This window comes from Hoplias malabaricus, chromosome 10 (assembly GCF_029633855.1).
Source record: "Hoplias malabaricus isolate fHopMal1 chromosome 10, fHopMal1.hap1, whole genome shotgun sequence".
In the NCBI taxonomy this organism is placed as follows: Eukaryota; Metazoa; Chordata; class Actinopteri; order Characiformes; family Erythrinidae; genus Hoplias; species Hoplias malabaricus.
In genome coordinates this window covers 4,626,329-4,653,905 of record NC_089809.1, presented here as the reverse complement: position 1 = coordinate 4,653,905, position 27,577 = coordinate 4,626,329, and the positions used below count along the sequence as shown (strand labels likewise).

Genomic DNA, 27,577 nt, shown 5'->3' with positions numbered 1-27,577 from the left:
TCTATTTCTGGCTTGAGAAAATTTTCCTTTCTCATCACTGCTAGATGGGGGTTACTTGGCAAATTTTGCTGTAATTATTCTAATACAATAAAGGTACATTTTGGGGCAACATGTACGTACGACGAAACATGCCCCATTCAGATCACTGTTGTTTTATCACTGGGTACCATAGAAACCATTTTTGATAGTGCTATTCACATTTCCCATTAAAAATATACATAACACAAGACAAAAATGCCAATAGCTGGTTAAACAATATACAAAGCCTCTGATAAGTCAAACCATGTATTGGTGCGTAGACCTGAAATTCTAAATATTAAGAGAGAAATAAAAGAATTTGTTTCAAATTTCGTTTTATAGGCATGACACCAATTACAGAATTCTGATGGCTGCATAATTAAAGGCTCTGCCAAAGTCTGAATCAAAACTGGCTTCTTCATAGTTGTTCACGAATATGGTGCTGTTTTAATAATACAATAAAATGCTGCATAGGCAAACACTTGTGGACACCAGCTATTCAAAAATTTCTGAGCTTCTACTCTTCTGGGAAGGGTTTACAACTAGAGGCTAAAGGGCTGCTATGAAAATTTGATGATATTTAGCCACAAAAGCAAGTGTGGTCAGGCGCTTATGTTGAACGATTATTTTGGATCAAAAACACAATTCCAATTCACCCATAAGGTATCATATGGAGCTCCACAGCACAATCCTGGGGGATTTATACTCATCTTTCCGAACCTTGGCATCGAGTACTGTGAACTTTGGCTCATGTTAAACTGTTGCATAGCATCCCATTCTATTGGTTAATATTTTTCTATGGAAAATGCCTGTGTTAGCAAGGGGGAACTTAAGTATTTCAACAAATTTTGTGGATATATAAGTGATGTCTTAATTGCCCAGTTAGGATGTTCAACAGCTACTGATATGGCAGCGTTATCGGTTACAAGGACAATGGAGGCAGAAATAAACGCTATTTATTGAGACACTAAAATTAAAGACGTTGTAACATTCAAGAAAACAAGTCTCAATTAATTCCATTATAGTCCAAAGTGCATTAAACAGGTCACCATATTTGAGCAGAGTAAACTATTTTACATTTGAATTAAATTTAAATAAAAAATAATTCATATACATATAAAAAAGTTATACATATAAAAATATTGACCCTAAAAAAAAACAACCAACACAAACAAAGCTTATTGCTTTCATATACTAGGCACATCTCACATTAAATCATGCAGTCATTGGCAATACATGTTAGAAATAATGCACTTATATAAGATATATTAATTTAGTTACATAATGCAAATGAGAAAAATGCATTATATTATAAAAATAACTAATACATTTACTTTAAACAAATTAGAAAAACTAATACATTATATACATATGTAAAATGTATGTGTTTTGTATAAGTTTAACACACGTTTAACTATTTTTTAAATCCAGTTCCATGCTTTTTTTGTGTTTAATGTTATCATCTGAAGTTGTAGAAGTGCTTGAAAGAGAGAAGACGTAATGCTGAGATTTTCTTACAAATTAAAAGTCCTTTATCCTCCATTTGATATCACAAGGCTATCTTGTTTTCCAGAAAGCATTCCATCCAGCAGGGGGCTCTGCATTTAAATACATGAATAATAAAACTGAAATCTACAATGAACTACCATTAATAATGATATAATGAATAAAAGATTAAAGTATAAACCATTTAAATCCACATTAAAAACCTAATAATATTAAGAGTTGTAACTAAATTACAACCCAAAATCAGAAGTTGGGACTGTGAGCTAACTACTAATAAAATAACAACAATGTTTCTTACAATTATTTTGACATTTATTTAAATGGCCCATTTTTTTGTAGTCAACTTCATTTCATTTGTTAATATACATCTGTTCCTGCTTTTCAGGCCTACAACACATTCCAAAGAAAGTTGTTTATTTATGTAAATTAAATGTAAAAAAATCTAAAAGCATTTTCTAATTGAGTTAAAATACATAATAAAGATTAGAATTGATAAGAATAGATTTTAGTAAAGTTATTTTCCAGAATAAAACATGAATTAAATCATTATTTTGAATGCTTTGTTTTTCACCAATACTGATAAAAATGGAAATGGAAAAATGGAAAAAAATTCTGAGTACACTAAGGAATATTTTACACACACACACACACACACACACACAAATAAGTTAAGTGTGTCTCACCTGTGCAATGCCTACGAATGTGCACAACGTGGGTTTGTCTTTGGTTCTGGGCGGGCATTGTGTGCCTGTGGGACCATTGCCTTTTTGACTGCTTGGTCCTGCCCCCAGGAGGTGGAGACTTTCATCATAAAAAGCTGCCAATGTGAGCCAAAGCTTCTTGATGAACTTTGTGATATAAAATTCTCAGCTGACTCACATCACGACCCACTGAGGATTCACAGCCGTAGTACTTCTGTTTAACACACACACACACACACACACACACACACACACACACACACACACACACAGTACTCAATTACATATACATACGTGAAAAAACAAATATGTATAGAATAACATTTATCATATAGTAAAATGTTTCAATGCAAAATAAAAAAAACAGAACTTGATAATTTCCGCATCTATAGTACATCATATCATTAAAGGTTTCAGAGAATAGGAAGCATGTAAGGGACAAGCCCCAAAGCCAGTATTGGCTGGCTGTGATTTCAGGTGACAATGAATTAAAAACAGATGGATTTCTATAGTGGGAATCACTGAATGGACTCAGAAAAACTTCCTAAACCACTGTGAACACAGTTTATTGCTGCCGTCTTCTCTGGGCCCAAGCTCATTTAAGGTGGACTGAGGCAAAGTGGGAAAGTATCCAGTGGTCCAAAAGTTCAAATTTGTAACTGAAAGCCCTGGATGCCTCTTCCTCATTCAACTTGTTATAAGCACAGTTTAAAAGAATTATGACATGAAAAACAACACAATGGAGACCCCAAGGTGTTGAGCAGCTGAAATCCTATAACAAGCAAGAATGGGAAAACAGTTCACCTTCAAAACAACAGCATATGATCTCCTCAGTTCCCAAACATTTACAGAATGTTGTTAAAAGAAAAGGTGATGCTACACAGTGTTAAACAGTGTCTATGTCCCAATTTTGTTGAATCTGTTGTTGGCATCAAATGTACAATGGGCAAATATTTAAAAAAGAACAATAAACTTACTCAGTTTCAACATTTAAAATATTGACTTTGTACAAGTTTCAATTGAATATAGGCTTTAAATTATTTACCCATCATAGCATTTTGTTTTCATTTACATTTTACACAGCATCCCAACATTTTTGGAAATAAATTAACCATAAAAAACAACAAATGTATTCAAAGTATTGATTTTCAAATAAATATTTTCTACTTAGAATATCTGAATGTTAGTGTAAATATGGTAATATGTACAATTTAGTGAAATAGAATATTTTTCTTAAGCAGAAAGTCTGAAAGCAGGACACTGACCTCAGCGCAGTGGAATACTCGGAGCATGTCCATGTGGAAAGCATCCAAACTCGTGTAGTGTCCTGAACTCAATTGTTTCTTAACCACAGTCAGGTCCAGAAGTGCAGAATCTGACCTGGGGTCAACGTATAACATACACACACACAAACATATAAACACCATATATAATTTCTTTCCAAAATAACATCTTATTTATTCCATCTAGTGTTCAATAGTGTTATTAATCATCAACTCTCAGGTGAACAAACAAAAAAATGCACCTTTTTCTGGAGCACAGGTTCAGCAGAGGAGCTGTAAGTGTTTGGCCAGATGGTCCTTCAAACAGGCGTGGAGAAAGAAAAAAAAACAAAATTATATTTAATTGTGCCAGATGATTGGGTTAGAAATGAATAATTGCATCTCATTCATTAGATATTTATAAATTATTATCCATGGTAATAAAAGATAGTTGTGTTTATTAATGTTTGTCTCTGTTCAGTTGATGGCTTCCTGCATTCAGTAATAATTTTTCTATTATTTTTAAATGTTTTGACATTTTTTCATTACTGCTTCTATCAAAAGCTCTTAACATAAACATACCTTTGCAGCTAACAACACTGTCCCAGATTTGCTGCAGATTGTGAGACAGTTTTCTGCTCTGATCTCCTGTTTGCTCCACTTCTTCTGGACATTCTTCAGAACTCGCCTCAATCACACACCTGTCTGCAGAACACACCCACCCACACACACACACACACACACATGCACTTTATCATTTTATCAGTCTACTTCCCAACAATAAATCTGCCACAGATTGTCTGCTGAACACACAAACTCGTGTATAAATAGAAATTTAATTTATTCATCTGCTTCCCAACAGACATAAATAGCACACAAGTTAGTAACATCACTTTAATAGGAATGGCTGGGGCTAAACTGATGAATGGGTGGTCATATGCAAATCATTCATGGCTGTGACATCAAAGCCATGGAGAATTAAAAACAAGCTGATTTACCCGATTTTAGTTTTCATATACATACTTTATCATACTGGGTCAATAAAGTGTACATTTTAAGATTGTAGCGACGTTTACCACTACATTAAACTATAGGTAACTATATTAAAATAACATATTTATTAATTTATGTACATTTATTAAGATTGGCATTAAAACAGACGGTTCAGGCATATCGTTTTAATTGCTCCAGTTGCACACTGTACTGTGAAACACTTAAATGAAGTGATGTGTATAAAGAGGTGACTGCATAAGTTTTCTGGGCCATTTAGCTCCACCTCCCCCAGGGACAACAGCCAACAATATGACCTACACATGGAAGAAAGATGATGAAGGACACGCAGTGTGTGTGTGTGTGTGTGTCAGAGAGAGAGAGAGAGAGAGAGAGTCTGTGTTGGAAAAGCAGGGCATTGTGCTCTGAGCTAAAATATACATGTCCTCTATAACAGCCATTACTAATAGGCGAAACATAAAATAGATTTTAAAATATCCTTGTTTTACCCATGTTTTCTTATGTTTAAATTAGTGACTTACTGTGTCATTCATCACAAAAAGTAACCATTTTTGTTTTCTGATATTAGAAAAGTGTTGTCATTTATAGAAAAGTGTACGGTAACCATGGTATTGGATGTAGTGTAGCCATGGAAGCTGCTGTAGTTTGACCTTCAGAGGGTCTGTAGTTTGACCACAGAAATGTGCTGCAACCTTTGAAGTAGTCTAGCACAACCATAGAGATTGGTGCAGCCCTTCGGGGGGGTTTGTTATGCAGATTACTGCTGGGCAAGAGTAGACCTGCACTTTTTACAGATTTCACCACAACCACAACATCCCGAGCGATAAACCATATCTACCTTGGCAGCGATATAAACATAAACATCAACTGCACACACACACACACACATTTGCCCTCAACAGCTACACTCCTCGACCTGTCTGAATGTTAGATTCTTCTCCACTTCCAGCATCCTCGTTCTGTACACTCCTTTTCTCCTCCCTCTCCTCCTCCTCCTCCTCGTCTTCTTTCTCTTGATCCCTCAATCTCTCCCTCTGCAGCAGCACAGCCTGTCTTGCCCTCATCTTCTCGTAATTACGCACCAGGAAAACACCATGTTTCATCACAAAACTCCTGCAGCCAGGGACAGATTTCGGGATGGGGGGGTAGAGAGACAGAGAGAGATGATGCAAATTAACTACAGAATAAAAGATTGAAGGCAGCTAAAGCTGAAGCTATTAATGCACCGGAGAGTAAAAAAGCATTCTTTTATCATTCCATTATAAATACACACTTATAATACACCCAGGTTTCCTCCGGTGACTGTGAGGAGTGTGGTGTGTTCTCCCTGTGTCTGCGTGGGTTTCCTCCGGGTGACTGTCTGTGAGGAGTGTGGTGTGTTCTCCCTGTGTCTGTGTGGGTTTCCTTCGGGTGACTGTCTGTGAGGAGTGTGGTGTGTTCTCCCTGTGTCTGTGTGGGTTTCCTCCGGGTGACTGTGAGGAGTGTGGTGTGTTCTCCCTGTGTCTGCGTGGGTTTCGTCCAGGTGCTCCGGTTTCAAAAACACACGTTGGTAGGTGGATTGGCGACTCAAAAGTGCCCATAGGTGTGAATGTGTGAGTGAGTGTTGCCCTGTGAAGGACTGGCGCCCCCTCCAGGGTATGTTCCCACCTTGCGCCCAATGATTCCAGGTAGGCTCTGACCCACCGTGACCCTGAACTGGATAAGGGTTACAGATAATGAATGAATGAATGATTTGGAAACATTACTTTTTAGGTTTGAATGTATCGTCGCTGTCCAATGAAAAACATGTATTTTCCCAAACAGCAACTTTATAGGAAGTGGAAGTGAATGCAAAAAGTTTTAATTCCAAGTCATTTTGGAGCATTTCTATTAGTCTATTCATCATAACATTTTCACACAATATCTACTGTGTTCAAAGGATGTAGTAACTAAAAATCCACAAAAATGCATATACATTGCAATGATATGCATTCGGCAAGATATTACATTGTTAATACAGTAAAGAATATTATGCTTTTACTACTTCTGGTTGTTATTTCATTAATGTACTCTTGATAAACTCTATTACAATACAGGGGGCAGCCATGGCCTTGAGGGTAGAGAGGACGGCTTGGGACCAGATGGTCACTTGTTTGATCCCCAGCACAGGCAGGAAAAATTAATCCACGGCTGAGGTGACCTTGAGTGTGTGCTCACTGCCCCTAAAATGTGTGTGTGGCTTAAATTTGCTGTGTGTTTGTTTGTTTTCATTAACATGGATGGATTAAATGCAGAGTATCACTTTCGTCAAGGGGCTTAATAAAAGTAACTCTTCTTCTACATGGCTACATGGTGTTATGAAATATCCGTATCAGGACAACGAACACATGATGTATCATGCAGTCAAAAATGCCTCCCCTTTCAAGCTGTGAAGTAATGTATTGTTCCTGGCAGGCCAGGATATATTACGCTCTTTATAAAGATATAAAGATATTCTTATGCTATGTTATGCTATATATTCGATGCCAGTGTGGAAACCTTTATCCTCTTTCAGGACAGTAAATCTCCATATAAATAAGCAGATATTTCCTGTACCTCTCATCTGTAGATAACGGCGAGGGGAAATTCTCATTGTCTTGGCTTCCCTCCTATAAAAAAAATGAAAAGAAAAATAATACTAAACTGACCGAAAATAATTAATCACACAGTTATACTGTATGATATATCTATATACACACAGTGATCCCTCGTTTTTCGTGGGGGATGCGTTCCAAGACCACCCGCGAAAAACGAATTTCTGCGAAGTAGAGGAAAATATTTTTGTTTTGTTTTTAACGAGTATTTGGACTTTTAAACCCCTCCCTGTTACTGTTAACAACCCACCCTTTGCATTAAACAGTCATTCTATAATGATTTTCAGCTGGAACTACATGTGATATCCTACCAGTTTCTTTAACAGAGTCATTCCTATGCTGTGATTTAGCGTCAGTAAATTTCACTCGGATGTGGACGTGAACAATACATGTACCGTACGTATGAAATACTTGTGAATGGTATATTTTGTCACCTACAGGCCCAGTCTAATACAGGCAAATAATAAAAAAGCCCCCCTTGAAAAACCGCGAAGTAGCGAATCAGCGAAAGATGAACCGCGAAGTAGTGAGGGATTACTGTACATATACATGAGGTCCTCGGGTTACGTCAGTCCCGAGTTACGATGTTTCGTGGTTACGACACATCTCCCATTTACTGTATAAAGCCTTGTTTCGACTTAAGTTTTTGAGTCGTAAACGTCGTAACGCGAACTTCGTGTTTGGTGTGCGCAGCGGAAGAATACACGGTTACGCGGCTCGGGACCGAGGAGGATAGGTGTTAGGATAGGATAAGTGATTACAGTATGTTATTTACGTACAGTACGTACGTATGTTCCGACTTACACCGAAAATCGGTTTACGTAGGAAGGAACGGATCAACGTCGTAAGTCGAGGACCCCAGTATATAATGTCTTATGCTCTTACCTGTTGCTGGAAGAGCTGTTGGTCTTCTTCCTCCTTCTCCTGTTCCACATCTGTCAAGTTATTACTGTCTATGGGCCTGAGAATGATTAAAAGAGAAAACCACTTAGGTTTCCAAATTGAATGTTTGAAATGTAAACACAATCATTTAGAGCGGCTTGGTTTGGTGTAAAACGGTAAACTGTAGACACATTTAAAAAGTGTGACTGTTTACAATGCTATGGAGTGTATGGAACCCAATAATCGCCACAAGAAACTCCTCACAGAAGATTATCACATGAAGATATAAAAGTTATAAAAATATGGTGATTGGTTTGTGAAGGCTTTGGTTTACAACAAGTTTAAAAGCCATTAATAGCAGATAGGTACAATATATTTAGTTGAATTTTTTCTCTATATTTCCATCATTATCAATCCATATAAACCTCATTCGACTTCAGTAGTTCAGTGGTGGTTGTGTAGAGTAAGTAAAATACTATTTTTCTGTGGTAGACTTAGAGTATTCTGCTTACCTGTGGAAACCTTGGCACAGGGCTGTGTAAAGCAGTGTGTGTAGTTACCTGGTGTGTGTGCCATCATCAATGTTCTCATTTGGGTCTTTACAGGGACTACCTACAGTCAGAGACAAACAGACAAACGTTATTAAAAAAAAATACAGACAGCTGCCTGATAGGATCTACCAGAAATGTGCAAGTGTTTCATGCATTTCAGGTTTGTTGTTTTAATAATCACTGAAATTATTGTCTATACACTGGCTGTTGTTATATTAAACCATATGAATTTCTAAACCTTACTAAATTTTTACTTAATCAGATATTTTAAAAAGTCATGGTTTAAAAGGGTAGTTTAATGCCTCCTAGAGTTTAGGAATGAGTTATAATGTATGGAAATAAAGATATTATTATGCTATTAATGAATGAAAGGAATTAATATATACACACTGGAGGTAAAGTTATTCCAAATATGGAGAAGGCAAGGTTTACTGTGCAAGTTCTACAGACATAAACAAATGAACTTACTACATGATTTTGCAGGTGGTGAATTGTCAGGCTTTTCAAACAGCTGCAAGAAAAGAAATATCACAGTTCTAAAAGTTGCAAAGTGACAGAAAAGATGCCCAAAATGTATATTTTCACATTTTAATCAAGAAATTACAAGCACCTTGTTGTGTGCACAGAGCCAGTGGATGTCGTATGGTAACTGAAAGTCAATCCGCTTTAATCTCAGGTACTTTCCTGTCATGCACACACACACACACACACACACACAAGTATGTGTTATACTGTGATTAAAGCTCTGTTGCCATGGTTAAGAAAATATAAATAATAAATCTTTATTAATAACTAAAAACATGACGATCAAAAGAAGTTGCACTGTGCCTGGGCATCACTCTGCACCTCTATGGTAAAAAATGCATTAGGTTAACACTAACATTAACTTGACAGCCCTGTAAACTTCAGATTCATGCATTATTACATAACCAAGCACATTCCTCTTTTCTACATTTCTGTATACTTTATAATAATAATAATACATTTTTCAGCTGGAAACACCAACAGAAACTCACCCACGTGTAAAGGAGGAGGCAAAAGACCATGCTCATGTTCCTCTGGATCATAATCTACATAATCTACACACTCAAGGCTAAGCTGCTGTGGCTCTTGAACACTGGAACACACACACAGACACACACACAAACAAACACACACACAGCTGGTTAATAGTGATATTATTAATGACAAAAGAATGATGACCAGAGGGTAATGTGTGCAAATCATATTTATAAAAATATTAATATGAAATATGCAATTTTATGTTAATATCTAGTGTCGGTGACTTGTCTTTAAAACAGTTTTTATTCTATTTCTTGAAATACCCTTTACATCCTGATAGCAATCAATAAATCAAATGCTCTTAAGACATAAATAAAAAAGATCCTTTATTTATATAAGTCACAGGACTGTGAAAATCCTGTCCAATTACTTAATTCAGAGCAGACAAATCACTGGTTTGCTTACCTGCCTATCTACAAAATCACCCTGTGTGACACGTGCTCCTGAAAACTGGCTTTCACTTACTGATTCCTACAAAACCATCTACTCCAGGCTTAAAGATTGACAATATACATCAAAATTAAAAATGTGTCATAAAGCATGTGCATAAAAAGCATTAATTCCTTTAATAAATGAATTGACCGAATGAACTTACTCTTCTGTTTTAAAATCATCAGAGTAAAGCCCTGCCCACAAGTACTTCTTATTGGCAGGATAGGCGGAGGTCTTCTCGGATTGGCTGTCCTCGGAGTCTGTGTTCTCAGGGGTTTCGATCTCAGGTGATGGAGGAATGAGAGCGGAGGAAGAATGGAAAATTAAGGGACAATCTTTCTCCTCATTCATTGCATTCTGACCATCATCTTTTTCAGAATTCTTTCTTTTATGTCCTCGCTTTCTCTGCTCTCCATGAATCAATGCCTCTGTCACGTTTAACGCTGTGTTGTTCTGTTGTCTATCACTCCCTTCGTTTCCTGCACTCTCTGACTTTTCAGGGAATGAAGGCTGGGACTGAGGTACAGGGAACAAACATGGAGGAGAGGACACCTGTAAAAAAACAAAATATAAGATCATATTTTATCAGTATTACCTGAAACATATAAGATTAGGGATATTATTGTTATCTGCCTATTAATCTAACAATTAATGGCATAATCAAATTAATAATATAATGGTAAATTGGGGCGGCACAGTGGCGCAGTCACACAGCTCCAGGGACCTGGAGGTTGTGGGTTCAATTCCCGCTCCGGGTGACTGTCTGTGAGGAGTGTGGTGTGTTCTCCCTGTGTCTGCGTGGGTTTCCTCCGGGTGACTGTCTGTGAGGAGTGTGGTGTGTTCTCCCTGTGTCTGCGCGGGTTTCCTTCGGGTGACTGTCTGAGGAGTGTGGTGTGTCTGCGTGGGTTTCCTCCGGGTGACTGTCTGTGAGGAGTTTGGTGTGTTCTCCCTGTGTTTGCGTGGGTTTCCTCCGGGTGACTGTCTGTGAGGAGTGTGGTGTGTTCTCCCTGTGTCTGCGTGGGTTTCCTCCGGGTGCTCCAGTCTCCTCCCACAGTCCAAAAACACACGTTGGTAGGTGGATTGGAGACTCAAAAGTGTCCGTAGGTGTGAGTGTGTGAGTGAATGTGTGTGTGTGTGTCTGTGTCGCCCTGTGAAGGACTGGCGCCCCCTCCAGGGTGTATTTCCGCCTTGCGCCCAATGATTCCAGGTAGCCTCTGGACCCACCGCGACCCTGAACTAGATAAGGGTTACAGATAATGAATGAATGGTAAATTGTCTTGTAGTGCCACATAAAGAATCCTGGGACTAAGCTAGATTTCTGTTTTCTAAGCTTTAGATTTCTTAAAATGAATGGATTTATTTTTTCAATTGTTGCTATTACATCCTGTACACAACCACATACACTGATCTGAATTAAAAAGTGTAAATGCTCTTCAGTGATATACAGGAGGAGATACTTAAAGCTGGTTGCAGAGAACATCAGAACAAATGATAAATAAACGGAATAAAGGTTTAAAATTGTACAGAGGCTACAAAACTGATTTATACAATGTCTTCTGATATCTATTTCCAGTTAAGGAAGGCCAACATGCAGATATGAAGCCTGTACATAAAACGTCAATGCGAACCAGCACCAGCTCCAGCAAGAGCACTGGCATCTCTTTAATGGAAATGTGATTACAGAATCATCCAGCTTAGACAGACAAACTCCTTGTATGGATATGAGGATGATTACAGAATTCATGACATGACCACTATAAAAAAATATATGGTAATATACTGTGAATACATTACCGTGTTGTGAGGGGAGAGAGGAGGGTTTTTCCTTGGTCGTCCTGGTCCTCTTTTCTTTGCCTCGCTGCCATGATTCTTCGCTTGGGAGGATTTGAAATGCTGAGTTAGCTTTGCTCTTGTAGACCCAGGATTTCTGTGCTGTTTATAAAGAGGCTGTGCATGTTCTTGCATAAAATGTGTCAAGGTTTGGTCAGAGGTTTGGCCACTTTCTTCCAGGATTAAAGGCCTGCTCCTGGCTTTATGTCCCTTCGGGTTCCTCTGAAAGTTCTCTGGGTCTCTGGAACTACTGCACTGATGCTTTCCAAGGAAGTGTAGACTGGAAGCCTGTACGTAACCTGAGAAAAGGTACAGAAAGTATTGTATAACTAAATTCTATTTCTAAAAATTGTGAATCCTTAGCTTGTATAATCTCAACAGAAAAGCACTAAATGAAATGAGACCATCACTTCATTCTCTATAGAGGACCTCCTTTTAAATGATGATTTATGAGATGATTTATGATCCAGAACTAATTATCCAACATCAGTATCTGATCTCGCTACTGCTCTCATGACGGCTGAAGGCTGCTATCAAGTCTTTACAGTAACATTCTTATGTTTCCATGGCAAGTGTTAAATGAAAATGCACTTTTATACTGTTACAAAGTTTAGACCTTTGTAAAATCCGTTGCAACATTTACAAAAGAGGTTTTATTGTTTAACAATGTGCAGACATTCATTCAGTCTTAAATACTGGATTTTTGCATGTGTCCTGCTCCTGTGTATCAATCGAATTGAGTGTCTACCAAAGGGTTATAGATCCAGAGCTAAACATCTAACATCAGGACCTGACCTCATTAATTCACTTGGGGCTGCCATTAATACCCTTCATTTTAGATAAAATATTGGGCACGTAATATCTGACACTGCTACCATCATATTTAAACTTGCTGCATTCCGCACTGTGTCCCTCACCGCAATCAGGACACGGTGAGTGTGTGTGTGTGTGTCTGTGTGTGTGTGTGTGTGTGTGTGCGCGTGCTCCAGAACAGTCTGTTCAGGAATGATCAAATACTTCCTTCATACAGCACACAGACACACACAAATCTACAATAGGGAATACAGAGTGGAACATTCATTTTACAGTTCTTTAGTTCCTGGAAAGGCAGAGGGAATAAAAGAAAGAAAGAAAGAAAGATATTTTATATATAAAAAAGACCAATAAAGATAAAAAAGAAAACAAAAAAGAAAGTAAAAGTGGCAGAAAGAATGAAAGACAAAGACAAACTCTATAAACAAACAAAAAAAGTTAAATATTTCTCTTAAAAAGGGAAAGATGGATGTATGTTTGTGGAGAGGTGGCTGTGCTGTTGTGTGTGTGTGTGTGGGGGGGGGGGTGTTTATGGTAGTTTAGATCTATTTTTGGTCTGGATTAGATCCAGACTGAGATTCACTTCAAAGTGTGAACACAAGTCATCAGTCAAGATGTATTTATAGAGGGAACAAACAAGTGAAAAGGAGGAGCAAAAGGAGAGAGAAAGGGATAAATTTAAAAGAGAGCGAGAGAGACAGAGATATGATCTAAGATGTCGGGACACATATGATCCTAGTTAAAAACAAACTTGGTGCTCCTGCACTGTACTCTCCTAAGAGTTAGGGCTCTTCAACTTCTGTTTAACTGACAATAACACAAAGAAAGAACGGATTTCCAAAGATTTGACTGAGCATGTTGACTGCATTTTATAAACATAATCAAATTTTGATGCCTGAAACAAAACATTTGGGTGAGAGCAGTGTTCACCACTGTTACCTCACCTTTCCATCACTTTTTAATGATCTGAAAAATAAGCACACTAAATGTTGCAGTATTACAAGAGGTATTTTGCAAACTCATGCTTGATACAAGGCTAAAATTTCTCCAAAGTTCATGGTCATCATTGTCCAGTTCTCAGCAGTTCTCTTGTCTATGAAGCCACACGGTTATAACACATACAGAATGAGGCCTGGCATTGTACTGCTGAAATAACCCTGTGCTTCCCAGGAAAGGACACCAGCATATGTCTTGCTAAAATCCTGATATGCACCATCAATGGTACCTTAAAACACATGCAAGCCATCAATGCCATCAAAACCAGATTCTGACTTTTGTGCATATTGCTGATAACATTACGCATAATCCCTTTAACTTTGACACAGAGAAATCAATGGGGGCTTTTTTTCGGAAAAACAAGCTCAAATTTGGTCTTAATACAGCAAACATTTCCATTGTCCTTCTGACCATAAAAGATGAACTCAGATTCAGAAAACTGAACAGCTTTTCTACATAGCAGTGACATACAGTATTTTCCTTGCGTAAAAGTGATTAAAGTTGCATTTCTTATTGCAGTGGTGGACTGTATTAAGTGACAACCATATTCGGAAGTACTCCAAAGCCTAAGTGGCTGTATTTATCACAGAAGCATAACTCTTTGACAATTCTCTCATGACATGTAGCACAAAGAGTTTGACCAAGCCCCATCTTTGCTTGTAAAGACTTTGACGTTGGTGTTCTGTTTAGACGTTTTATATTCGCCTGCATGGTCTCAACTTTTTAGGAGGCTGTTAGCACTAAAACAGAAACTATGTTGGATGATTGGTTCTAGATCGTTTAAATCTACAGGGTGGGCCATTTATATGGATACACCTTAATAAAATGGGAATGGTTGGTGATATTAACGTCCTGTTTGTGGCACATTAGTATATGGGAGGGGGGAAACTTTTCATGGTGGGTGGTGACCATGGTGGCCATTTTGAAGTTGGCCATTTTGGATCCAACTTTTGTTTTTTCAATGGGAAGAGGGTCATGTGACACATCAAACTCATTGGGAATTTCACAAGAAAAACAATGGTGTGCTTTATTCTTTCATGAGTTATTTACAAGTTTCTGACCACTTATAAAATGTGTTCAAAGTGCTGCTCATTGTGTTGGATTGTCAATGCAACCCTCTTCTCCCACTCTTCACACACTGATAGCAACACCGCAGGAGAAATGGTAGCACAGGCTTCCAATATCCGTAGTTTCTTGAAAAGTCCCCCCCCCCCCTCCATATACTAATGTGCCACAAACAGGAAGTTAATATCACCAACCATTCCCATTTTATTAAGGTGTATCCATATAAATGGCCCACCCTGTTTATATATATATATATATATATGGAAATGTATAACAGTATAAGTCAAATTTTAACAATGGAGCAATTTCCAATTTTTAATGTATACATATTCATAGCACTCCCACCTCTTCCCTCCCTCATGCTCCCTACAAAATAACCAAAATAGAATTAATTTAAAATAAAATAAAATAATCTAAAATTTTATAATTAATTAGGAGAGGTCATAAATATCCAGATCAAGTACAAATTCGTAAATGTGCCCATATGTACACGTACATAAATACAAATATATTCAAACATAACATAAGATATGCAGAGGGGGAAAATTAATAAAAAAATAAAAAATAAATGAATAAATAAAAATGTATTATGCAGATGTAGGATGTCTAAATGGATCATGATTTTAAATAAATTAAACAGCATCCGGTAGAAATTTGAGTTCGTCCAAATACGCAAGAACTGGCTCCCAGATGGAGAAAAATTTCTTCCTAGAGCCCCTAAGTGAATGTTTGATTTTCTCTAGCTGTAGAAGTTGTAACAGATCACTAAGCCAAATAGAAGCTTAAGGAGGATGTTTCGATTTCCAATGTAGTAGAATCCTTCTACAAGCAAATAGGGTTGTAAACACAATAACAGTTTTATGACTTTTTAATGCTTTGCTGTCTGAAATGTCGAATATGGCAGCTAATGGGTTAGCCTGAAAATCAACACCTAGATCTTAAATTATCCACCACAGGGAATGCAGTGCCACTTCTCAACTTCCTATTGCTAGAGGCTTTATACACATCTGACCGAATCTTTGCATTGAGAATGGTTTGCTTAGACTCATGTGTAGCTGCTGCAGAGCATCTCCTTTAATTTCAAACTTTTCTATGATGGAGCCCTTCTCAGTCAATCACTGCTGAAATATAACTTGGATATTTCCATGCTAAACAAATCTCCACTTTAAAAAAAAAACCCCAACCTAACCACACTTCCCTCCCTGTGCTAAATGCCTCTTCTTTCCTCATTCTACGTGTCCAACACAAACACATTGCCTCTGTGTCTCTATGGCAAGGCTTTAAATGGACATTCCTTGGCAAGCAGAAAACAGAAAAAGCACATCATCATAAAGAAAAAGGAAATGTGGTTATAGGAAAAGATTTGACCACAAAAAATATGTCTAACGCATTCGGAATAACTGAGAATAACTGAGGTGTAACCCGATAGAGTTTTCACCATCTGATTCATCTTCTTAAATGAAGGGTATTAATCTGAGGTTTGTTCCCGTTTTACTTCAGTGACGGCTTCCACTCTTTTGGAAATGCTTCATACTAAATGCTGGAACACTTCTGTGAAGGTTTGTAACATAAATCATCATTCAATGTATTGCTCCATGATGGTAAACAACACAGTTCTATTGCTCCACAGCCCAAAGCTGGGGAACTTTGTACCCACACTTGGGTTTGAGGATGACAATCTTAGGCTCATATGCAGCTGATCCAGCATCTCTGTTAACAATGGCTACTGAAACTACAAAGAATCATTCATCACACGGCAAGAACACACCCTGGATGGAGTGACAGTCCTTCACAGGGCACCACACACACTCTCACATTCACTCACACATATTGACAAATCCAATCCACCTAACAACTTGTGTTTTTTGTGTTTCTACAGTGGGAAGAAACTGGAGCACCTGGATGAAACCCACTTAGATATGGGGAGAACAAACCTCACAGACAGTGATCTGAAGCAGGGTTATGGGCAGTCAGGATCCACAGTCCTGCCCACAACACACATGTTTAGCTTTATGTTTTTATTAACCAACTGTTAATATGAGCAGTGATAAGCCAAACTAATCGTACAGTCCTGCTCAAAGTTTCTAAAATTACATGAGGTTGAGTGTTATGTTAATATTATCTGAAAGCACCATATTAGGCATTTTTATGGGCAGCAAAATCCTTCTTTACCTAATACCTGGTGTTGTAAGATTTAGATTTACTATAAGCAACTGCAACAGGCAGTCTGAACTACACAACTGTTATAAAACAGTTGGACTCTTTAACAAACCAGCACTACTTCTGTATGCATTTGCACTGAACCAACACTTCATACCCATTCAAGAGCAAAAGGATTATGTACTCCAGCCAACAGTGTTACGTAAAGTTAACAACAATAACATGAGCGCCAGAACACAAAATAACACAGTGAATGTGCAACAGTTCATATATAAACAGTGATTTTCAAGCTTACACCTCAGTATTAACTTGCCTGGGAAATAGAATCTGTTGTAGTAATTACACAAGAAGCTAAAAATGTAGACCACTATCTGACTGCTTATGTAATCAGTTAAAAATGAGGGGGAACTACTCTGATTTAAACTTACAAGGACATTAACAATCTGCTCAATAACAAGATTTTATTTGAAACACGACCCTGAAGGACAATATTTTATGTTTGAAATGACTACTCTCCAAATACTGGATTGGAGAAATATACCTGAAAAGAAACAAAGACTAGTTACGACTTCTGGTGTGGTTGTATTAGGTACACTTTACATTCCACCCTTACTCCCTACTTGAGCTTTTCAATCCCATGAGCAAGTTTCTTAGCATTTACAGAATCTTATTAGTTCCACAGTTCAACCTTAGGAACAAAGGCTGAAGAGTTCTTTAAAAATATAATACTAATAATTCAAACTGGCCATATTTTAGTATAAGCAACAAAGTAAATTACTTACCTGCTCTCTTGTCTAGTAAAGAAGAAAAATCCTGTACGAATTTCCCATCTTGATCCCTTATCATCACTGAGGCACTGGCGAATCCATTACCCTTTCTGATCTTTCTCTGACTGAAAAGTTTAGGCTGCTTCAGAAAAGAATGTGTCCTACTTGATTGCTGAGGTGTTGCAATCTCCTCATCACTCTCAGGCTCTTCCAGAGTGTCCTCAAGGTCATTTGAATTTAATTCTTTGTTTAAGCTTCTGTTGCCAAGCTCTGATTCAAAACCCCCTAAACATCGCCAAGGTGGCTGATGCTCCGACCATCTTACTTCTGCCCTCTGTCTTAGATTTGATGGAAAGCTCTTGTCTTTGTTCGGTAGCTTTGAGAACACAGCAAATGATGAAGGACAGTCCCTTGCATTTTTACTGTCCTTTGGAAGTTTATTATGCCGAAGAACCCACTCAATATCCTGCTCTCTTACTTTCTTTCTGCCATGTTCATCCCTTCCTTCTCTGGCCTTCTCCCGTTGCCAACATTGTCTACTGAAACAGTCACAAACGTTAGGGGTCATCCTGGGGTACGACGTCCCGAATGATTTTCTTCCCCAGTGTCCTGTAGAGTCTTGTTTTGGGATCTTGGCTTTCTTCTTGTGGAACTTAGATGGGCTTATAATGGGATTTTTAGGGTAGTGATGCATATATGATGATGGAAAGGAGGATGGATATAATGGTGTAGCAGATGGGTATCCTCGATAAAGTCCAAAACCAAGTGAGGTGGTCGTGAATGGTACTTTGTAAGATGGGTGGAAAAACCCACCACCTGAGACTGGGTACCCAAGCTTGTGCACGACAGGGAAGTGTGTAACAATATGTTCATTTGGCTCAGAAGAGCAGCTATGCTTCTTCCTCATATTTGCCATTCTAACATAATGAAGAGGGTCACAGGATAAGGTAGAGTGGGGTGAGTAATATCCACTTAAGTTAATTTGAAACATGGTTGGAGGATGCACTTTATCTTGTAGGCACTGGGGATCATGAGTTTGGGTTTTGCTCTTCACTCCTTTTCTTCCAACAGTGCTACCATCATTTTCAGTCCTTTTTCGAGTGATGTGGTGCACAATATGGATCTCCTTAAGCCTGACAACTAGATCTTCAACCTCGGCAAGAAGGTCTGGGTCTTGCCTTTTGGCCCTGAGTTGCATGTACTTCTTCTTGCATTTATGCCTCCTAAGCTTGTCATGACTTAGGCAGTGATGCCCTCTTCTATGGCACTTAAACTTGTGTGCATCTTGGCTTGTGAATGAAATTGGGGGTTTGGCAATATGTGTCCCATTGGAATCTTGGGTCCGACCAGAGCCTACAGACAAATGAGTAGACGAGACATGCTCTGAAGAAAAGGAAGAAAGAGCTTTTGATTTTCCTTTAAGGGAATTATTCCCTTGAAGGCCAGACATTGTGAATACTGGACCTGTCGCCAATGTTGAGGAAAATCCAGAGCTTGCCGCCAACCTGCCATTTGTTTCCCTGTCTCTTCTGTCTAATGTGCTGCTATCATTAACTCCCACACCAATGTTGGACGAGAACACTGTTTCTGAGCGAACCTTTTGTAGTTCACTGAGCTGTATAAAGGAGGTTGCTTTGGCTTTCTGGGTATTCAGCAGGGAACTCCTGCCAGGGCATGAAGAAGTACTTTTTTTGAGGCTGCTGGGATTATTTTGGGACTCTAACAATTGGTTCATAGTGTATGAATTAGCAGTATCTGCCGACATTTGGTGATAATTTGGGGAGAGAATTTGGTTGAAGTCTTTTTCACATTTTGGTTTGCGACCTCTCCTCTTTCCCATGTAAATGGTGCCTCTTTTGCTGACATTAATCTGAGGACCGAGCTTGCCTCCAAAAGATGTTACTAGGGAGGACAAAGAATGTGTAGCTGGAGAGGCTGGACTGCACGACTCTACTCCACTTCTTTCCTGTGGAAGGTCTATACTATCACGCTGCTTCTGTCCCAGAAGGATTTGTGTGAGCACTTGATCTCTCCTCTTCATTTTCATCTTATTTATCTTTCGAATGATCGTTTTCATAATGACCCTATTGCTTCTGTGGCTCTTTTGTTGAGAGTCTCTCATCTTGTCTTCAGATGTTGCATGCTGGTCTCCTGTGACTTGTTTCTTTAAGGTTGACACTGGCTGAGTTGAAAAAGACCTTTTGGGGCGTCCTCGTTTTCTAGCCCTAAGAGACCCTGGTTGTTTGACCGGTTCTGGATCTGGTCCTTTATTATCAGAATATTTTGTCACTGACAGTGACAAATTGCTTCCCTGTGAAGGTACTTCCAGCTTGTTTACTTTAGGGCGACCCCTTTTTCTAGCCTGGAGGTTTTTAGGGGATGCTTCTGAGGAAGGTAAATCTTTGGATTGATTTGATTTGGGAAGCTGTCCCAGTATTTTTTGCTCACATTGAACAGGGAAGAGTGTATTTGGAGTATCATTCTGTGAGTTATCCTGCAGTTCTGTTGGACCATGGTTATTCCCATTAGTTATGTTGGACATTTTGCTACTGTGAAGATTCCTAAACTTTTGTTTCTGTGAGGATTTTTTGTCCTTCTTTTTATGTGAAGCAGACCCATTTGTTGAGGAATTTGCTGGATGAAAAGGTATTTGGGTGATTTTTGATGAACCTGATAAACAATGCAATTTCATATCCTCTTGGTTTGGACAATCCTTGATTCTCTTTCCATGTTCATCTTCAAGTGATTCTTCCAAGCGTGTATCCTTCTGTTGCTCAAGATCAGGAAATGCTTGGCATGACTTCCCGGTCATTTCCAAAGTCCGACTTAGGTCCGGCATTTCGTTCTGTCCTATAATCCCATTGCTAGTTTCTGACAAGTTGTTGGTAGTACACTTACATGGGGATGAGGAACCATCTTCCTGGACAGACGGGAGATATTCAGGCTGGTCATTTACATGATGAGTTTGCCATTGTATGCAAACCTTTTGGCTATTGTTATGTTTACTTGCCCTGGAATTACTTGTATCACTGGTCTGGAGGTGTCCTGAATTGACCACACAATTTTCATCTTCTTTTTTATTTGCATTTACATTTAAATTAATTTCTGAATTACTGTCAGTGTGTTTTGAAACTTTTTTTTTAAGCTTGCATGTTTTTTTAGGGAGCACTAAGTTTCTTTTACAGGGTTTCTCCTTGGTTTCACTTGGACTTCCTTGGCTGCAGTTTGAAAGGGACTTAGTTTGCTGTATAAGGCTCTCATTAAGAACTTTGATGCCCTCTTGTGTACTGCAGTATTGTTGTGATGGTGTAGGAGATATAGAAGCATTTGTGTGGGAGGTTGTCTGCTTAGGAGGAGTATTTGGAGTCATCCTGTGAAGAATGGACTGTTTGCTCAATGATTGTGGCTGAGCTTTGAGAGGTTCCTCTAGTGTTAACTCTGATTTTAAATCTGTCTTCTCTTTAGTTTGTTTTGGAAGATCCTATAAGACAGGTGGTTTTATTAAATTAGTGCCAGTAATAATATGTCCCTTAACATATAACTACCAATAATTAGAAAAACCAAGAAAGAGATGCCCTTAATGACTCTGTAGTTTATCTTTATTGTTTACCTGCAATTGTTTTTACAGTTCAATATAAGATGATTCTTACCTTCTTAGCTGCCACGATATTTGGGAAATCTGAATCCAACGTAACAGATGAAGGAGATTGTGCTGATTGTGTTTGATTTGTACTTGTAGATGAGCATGTTTTTGGTGCCTTGTGGCATTTGTTCTTGGAAAGTTGATGTGTCTGTGAAGAGCCTTTGCTTTTAGCCCTTGTTCCATCCCCTGTTTCAGGTCCAGCTTTCTGAGACACTCGTATAATTGGACGACAAATAAAGTTCTCAAGGCTTTTGGGAGGCTTCTTTGTTCGTTTAGTTCCAAGTTCCATCTTGATTTTCAAATTAGATTCTGTATTGTCTTCTTCTTTCAGATCTTGATTTTGGCATTCGGGTTCTTTAGAGGAGGTGTTCACTTCTTCTGCTTTGCTCTTCCTTTTTTTTGTTTTCTTCTCATTCTCCCCTTCTTTCTCTTGTGTCGGTGTAGGTAAATCACATTTCCTTTTCCCATCCATTTGGTTTTCAGTACAAATGCAAACAGGCAGGTCTGAGGCAACTATTAAATGTTTATCGGATGATAGTTCCAAGTATTAAGAATGCTTTCCGAAGATATGAAATAATGTCTCCAATTCAGTGTTGCCTTCTCTCATTATATCCTTGACCTATGGGAAATGAAATGATGAGAAAGAACGATCAAAGCACATTAGCATATAACAGATACCAAGCTTATCGAAGTTTAGCCTCACTTAATCACAAGATTAGGTCTCATCACAAAGAAATTAGATGGAGCTTGATCCCTCCAAAGAAGACAGTCCTGCTGATCCACTGCCCAGTGCTGGGGACTTTAAACCACTCTAGCTGACACTTGCCTTTACATAGTGTCCTCAGACTTATTTGGTGCATCTCTGAAGCATCCCATTTCATTTCAATTCATGCTTTTCTATAGAGGGTATATTGTAATTGGTAATTGTAAGGGGTCCTGACACATTTTTCATTCAGCCAGGGTGACCATGTTTAACTCTTGGTGGGAATGTTATAAAAGTGTTGGTAATTTACATTTTAATACATAAAATTACGTTAAACACCGTCTTGGTAGCTGTAAAATTCCAGCTTTTTTCCCAAACCAGGAAAATTTAAATATACCCTTAAATTTAAGCAAATCTATTTGAGTACTGCAATGTTATGTTACTCCCATCCATCCTGAGCCTGAGAAAGCCTTGAATCTAACGGTAACTGAGATAGTGTGTCCTGTGCTGTTTGAATGTGCTTTTCCCCTCAAGCTGGAGGTCGACTGCTGTATTTTTATGGGTCTCCTGTGCAAGTTAATGCTCTGAGGTCATCACTCAGAGTCTTCCACAGAAATGAGCTCAGCCCGGATGGGAAAGCACCTGCTTTTTGGACAGCTCAGAAACACATAAGTTTGGGGCAGCTTTACTAGGAAACTGTTTAGGGAAATTTACCAAGGGGCTTATTCAAAAAAGGGGTAGCACTTGATTTACTGATTCATTCTGTTCATTTACTATATTACTGTTATTACATTAGTACTGCTATTATATCTATATGTTTGCTATCTGACAAAAAGTAATATATTTGAAAAATGGCAGCTTTACAAGAGAAGACAAGATCCTTCTTTACTTTTATTGTAATGTAAATAATTCTGGGTCATTAATGTTGCCTGATTCAAGGACATTATGTAGAATAAAAATAATCATATTTTAGACAGTGACAAAGTCATCATAATCATTTTTATTATTAAATGACAACCTTGAAAAGACAAACTTGTATTTTATTATGCCACATTATAAAGCGTGTAATAACCGTACTCCATCATCACTATTTAATGTAAAGGGTTCCTGGAAGAAACTGTCGTGATCTCTGCCCCTTTGGAACCCTTCATTTCTAACAGAACTTTGCAGCAGTTCAGTGTCCTTTAAATGTTCTCAAAGATTCAAACTATATGGTATTGTCATGTCCACCTCCAGCTTCAGTGAGTGTTTTAAATGTAAGCTCAATGTTCAAAGGCATTTGCTGTATAGAGTATAACATTCATAGTACCCATTTAGAATTTGGTGCTATAAAAATAATCCCAAAGGAACAGTGGAGAGAAAAATGGCCCGGGGAAAGCAGAACGAACAGCACGCCTGTGTCTGTGTGTGTGTGTGTGTGTACTGTGGCTATTAGTAGCTCAGCTCGAGAGCAAAGTGGAAAGGATATTTGAGGGCCTTTTCCCCCCTCTCCCTGGGACCGACGCCTACTTTTCAAAGTATACCACAATCACTCATTTTACTTCTACCTCTTCCCTCTAAAGTTCTTTCCATAACTTTGCTTTGCTTACCCTTCCAAAAAACTCCCTCCTTCCTCCTCCCTCTCTCTCCATCTGTTTCACCCACTTCACAAACACCTCCTATTTCACGTTGCAGATAACACTGAATATTTATACACTATATGTCCTCATATAGAGTTTATATAATCTCCATAGAAAGTATAAAATGAAATGGGTAGTTCTAGTTGCACAACACATTCTCTGACTTGATGAAGCTCCTATGGGTTTAGCTGGAGCTGATTCCCTTATTGCAGCAGTAACTGCTTATACTTTTCTAGGAAGGGTAGATGTTAAAACATTGCTGTGAAAATCTGACAGCAGCCACAACGGTATTAAATATGTCAGGTACTAAAGTTCTGAAATGAGCACCACTGATTGAACACCGAGTATTGGCTTTAACACTTCTTGTGGACATTTGGCATTGAGCATGGCTTATGTGCGTCTCAAGAGCATTCCAATTTATTTCATGTTTTTCCCACAATCTGTGCACTTTAAAGTAAATGTCTAGCATCTTTCCTTGAGCCAGTTCAAGTCACTGTTTCGCCCCTTCTCCACCTTCACCTCTTCATCTTCACTAATCTTTTTCTGAACTCCCCTTCTTTAATCTCACCTTAATTTTCCCCCCCTTTTCAGTAGCTAATTTTTGTGGAAGAAACCTACCATCCCCTTTGGATTAATGTTGTTTTATGTCTTAAAATACCAACTGCCAGAACTACTGTCTACAGAGGGTGCACTGGATAAATCGAAAATATATTGTATTTCCACATATTTGGAGACACTTCTTGTAATATAATGTTTGACCTAGGTGTTCAAGAAATGTGTATAGGCAAGCCATAGAAAAACACAAAATGAAACAGGTTTCTGGAGCAACTGCACTTAAGCCTGAGGACATCATGCCCAACACTAGGTTTATCAGATTGGCACAAAACTATGGAGCAGTAGAACTGAGTTTTCTGGAGTGATGGAGCTTCATCCAGTCAAATCTGGGATGAGCTGATATCCAGAACTAATCACCCAACATCTGTACCTCAACTTAATAATGCACATCTGGAAGATTGCCTACAAATCTTCAAAGACATGTCCTCATTTAAACAAAATCTAGCGTAAAACCTTCTGAGAAGTGTAAAAGACTCTTACTGTAGCAAAGGGGAACAAGAAAAGTTTTTTTGGATCAGCGGGTGTCTACAAGATGGGGGCACGGGAAGTGAAGAAACAGTATTTTCTCCCCCTCAACATTCACGGCAGAAATGACCTTGTGGAGGATGTGGCTGTTCACCGCTTTGGGTGTGTGTGTGTTTACTGCTCCTAGACAGTAGTGTGTGTAGGTGTGTTAACAGCCACTGACGGGTTAAATGCATAGTCTTTATATAATTGTATTTCTGTGCAATGATAAGAAAAGCAAGATTTATGAACATTTACAAAACTACAACAACAACAACACAATGTCACCATTACATAGTTTTAAGCTACATTGATATGTGGTTGTAGCTTAAAATCCAAAATGGCTTCCAAAGAGATTGCATATATATTTAAAGAGTCACACGGTTAAATCAAAACCATTGCTGCATTTTTTCATGTCAATATGCCTACACATGTCTTACACATATTACTGGAGTAGTCTCTAGATGGAGGCTTTCCAGTTGAAAGTCTATCAAACCACTTTTGTATGACGTATCTTTAAGGTGGAAACAATTTATGGAACTCTACATCTGCTGTGGGGTCGATTTTTGTCTTTTCAAACCTCAGCCCTCCACAAAATCAGTAAGAAATTTAGGCACACGTTTCAGTGCCACTGCACTACTCTGACGTCTGGTTCAACTCACCACCACAGTGAACAACTGTGATTTGTGCAAATTTCTCTCAAATAGAACACAATAATGTGGATAACTGTTTACTTCTGAGCTGTTTAGTTATACAGATCTTGTAAATTGTATGGACTTCCTCTTTAAATTACTAGATTTCAGTTACATGTTGGTTACCCCAGCACTGGCAGCATAACCCAATGGGGTTTTTTGAGTCCAACTAGAGTTTAAAATGAGTCACGTGTCAGATATCTGATTTTAAATCGATGACTCATGAGCACTGTAATGTCTATACTAAGATTTTACTGTAAAGTATGAACAATTTTAATACATCCAATGTGAAAAAGACTCTTTCGTGGCTGTCTCAAGTGGTCGTTTTCCCTTTTGACGAAGTGAAGAAACAATCGCTCAGTTTTTTTCTATGACCTAGATATAAGCCAAAAGCTCCGAAAATAGAATAAACTAGAGCATATAAGGGAAAAAAATGAAAGAAACGGGCTTTTAAAATATGGGGTTGATAAATTCTAAGCTTATTACAAGAATTTTACAATAGAATAAAATTTAATACACATATGGAACCGCGTGAAATCTAATGCTGAGCTTAATCCAGCTTTGAAGTGTACAGAAAACAGCTGTTTTACGTGTTCGGCTTGACTTGTTTTTTCGAATTTCCCGCTCCACCTTAAACGGGGCAGTAGTTACATTCTGGCGCCCAAAGCACAAGAACGTAACTGCTGCACCACTTAAGGTGGAACGAAAAAATCGAAAAATAAGCTTCGCGTTTAAGAAAGTACTGATGTCAAATCGTATCTTTATCATAGTTCAAAACAGTTAACAGCTACTTACTCTAAACAAACATCGAACGTTTAGCTAAATGGTGTTTAGAATAAATAAATCCACTGTTAACCTTGTATTTTCAAGGCCCCAGCACAGCCCTTATGAGTGTTTCGTATTACATCAGTTGTTTACTGAGGCTGCTCGAAGCGTAGTAATAGTAATAACAGTCCGAATAACAGCAATAATAGCGCTAATAATTCTCCACTCTTTCGTACACATTAGCAAACGACTTACCCCAACAGAGAAGCAAAAAATAGACCAAAAGAGATTAAAAAGGGAATAATACTCGGAGATGCTTAGTAGATATAACAGAAATTAAAGGATGTTGCGAATGATGGAGCCGAGTAGAAGACACTCACTCGAGTTCCCCCTCCTTGTTTTTCTTTTTTATTATATCTCCTCCACCCCCTCCACCTCCACCTTCTTCTCCTCCTCCTTCTTTCTTCTCCTCCTCCTCCGGTGCTCTGGCGCAGTTCTTTTACGTCTAAAAAACACAGTGTACTCTCATACAGATTTTCATATTCATCTAGTTTAAATTACACCCACTTGGGTATACATCTCCATAGTATTGGATGCATAAGAGAAGCTGTACATGAGCCTGCGCTCATCATGCCCAATACCAAGAGTCGGCCAGCGGGGTATAAAGCATAGCAGTGTTGCAACAGGAACTGAGGAGTGGAGGCATGTACTGAATGAACGGGTAGATATATCGATGATGGAGGGAGCAATAGATACGTACACATTCATAGCACGCTGTAATGTTATCTAAAGTAAGTGCAGTACTGCAAGTGACCAGAAGAGACACAATTACACCCACCCTCCTGCACAAACCACTGAGAGAGAGAGAGAGAGAGAAAGATTTGTTAATAATAAACAAACAAGTAAATATAGTGTAGGCCACTATTTACATGTTGAAACTGGAAAAGTATTAATTCATCTGCCATTTCACTGTAAGCTTTCACAACGTACAGCTAATGAACAACAGAACACAGCCATACAGTTATACAGCTAAACCCACACACAAAAAAACAAGTTTTCTTTTGAAATTCAGGCTAAAGACCAAAAGTGCACTTAAGATTTCATCCATTTTATATTCCCTTACTTTTTGAACCTACAGGCCTTCATTCATATTTTAAATCCTTTTTTCCCTCATACAATATTGAGGAAGTTATCCCTAAACTTAGAAAACATTGTAGGACTATGATACATTAACACATTTCTGGGTCACCACTTTTATATTTGTTTATTATTCATTCTTTTTCCCAAAATTTCATTCATTTACTGCAGCTTTTGTAGAAACTCCATGTCCAGAAATGTTGGGACAGTATGTAAAAATGCAATAAAAAC

General features: G+C 38.3%; 1 protein-coding gene across 4 annotated transcripts; it reads right to left on the bottom strand.

The window, feature by feature from the left end:
• Nucleotides 1-973: 973 nt before the first annotated feature.
• LOC136708772 (histone-lysine N-methyltransferase ASH1L-like) lies at nucleotides 974-26,601 on the bottom strand. Of its 4 annotated transcripts, XM_066683558.1 has the most exons (17): nucleotides 26,465-26,601; nucleotides 21,319-21,930; nucleotides 17,684-21,149; nucleotides 11,832-12,166; nucleotides 10,201-10,589; nucleotides 9,560-9,660; nucleotides 9,154-9,227; nucleotides 9,012-9,054; nucleotides 8,553-8,604; nucleotides 7,996-8,071; nucleotides 7,073-7,125; nucleotides 5,415-5,611; nucleotides 4,070-4,192; nucleotides 3,751-3,805; nucleotides 3,491-3,605; nucleotides 2,208-2,439; nucleotides 974-1,616 (listed from the first exon to the last, which is right to left on the bottom strand). In XM_066683558.1, the coding sequence occupies exons 2-16, from the start codon at nucleotides 21,781-21,783 to the stop codon at nucleotides 2,332-2,334; spliced, it is 5,652 nt and encodes a 1,883-aa protein (XP_066539655.1). In that variant the 5' UTR covers nucleotides 21,784-21,930; nucleotides 26,465-26,601; the 3' UTR covers nucleotides 974-1,616; nucleotides 2,208-2,331. The 4 variants fall into 4 exon arrangements, with proteins under 4 accessions (XP_066539655.1, XP_066539658.1, XP_066539657.1 ...); XM_066683561.1 differs by lacking the exons at nucleotides 974-1,616; nucleotides 2,208-2,439; nucleotides 3,491-3,605 and having other exon boundaries at nucleotides 3,790-3,805; nucleotides 4,070-4,188; XM_066683560.1 differs by lacking the exons at nucleotides 974-1,616; nucleotides 2,208-2,439; nucleotides 3,491-3,605; nucleotides 3,751-3,805 and having other exon boundaries at nucleotides 4,069-4,188; nucleotides 5,386-5,611.
• Between the last annotated feature and the right edge of the window lie 976 nt (nucleotides 26,602-27,577).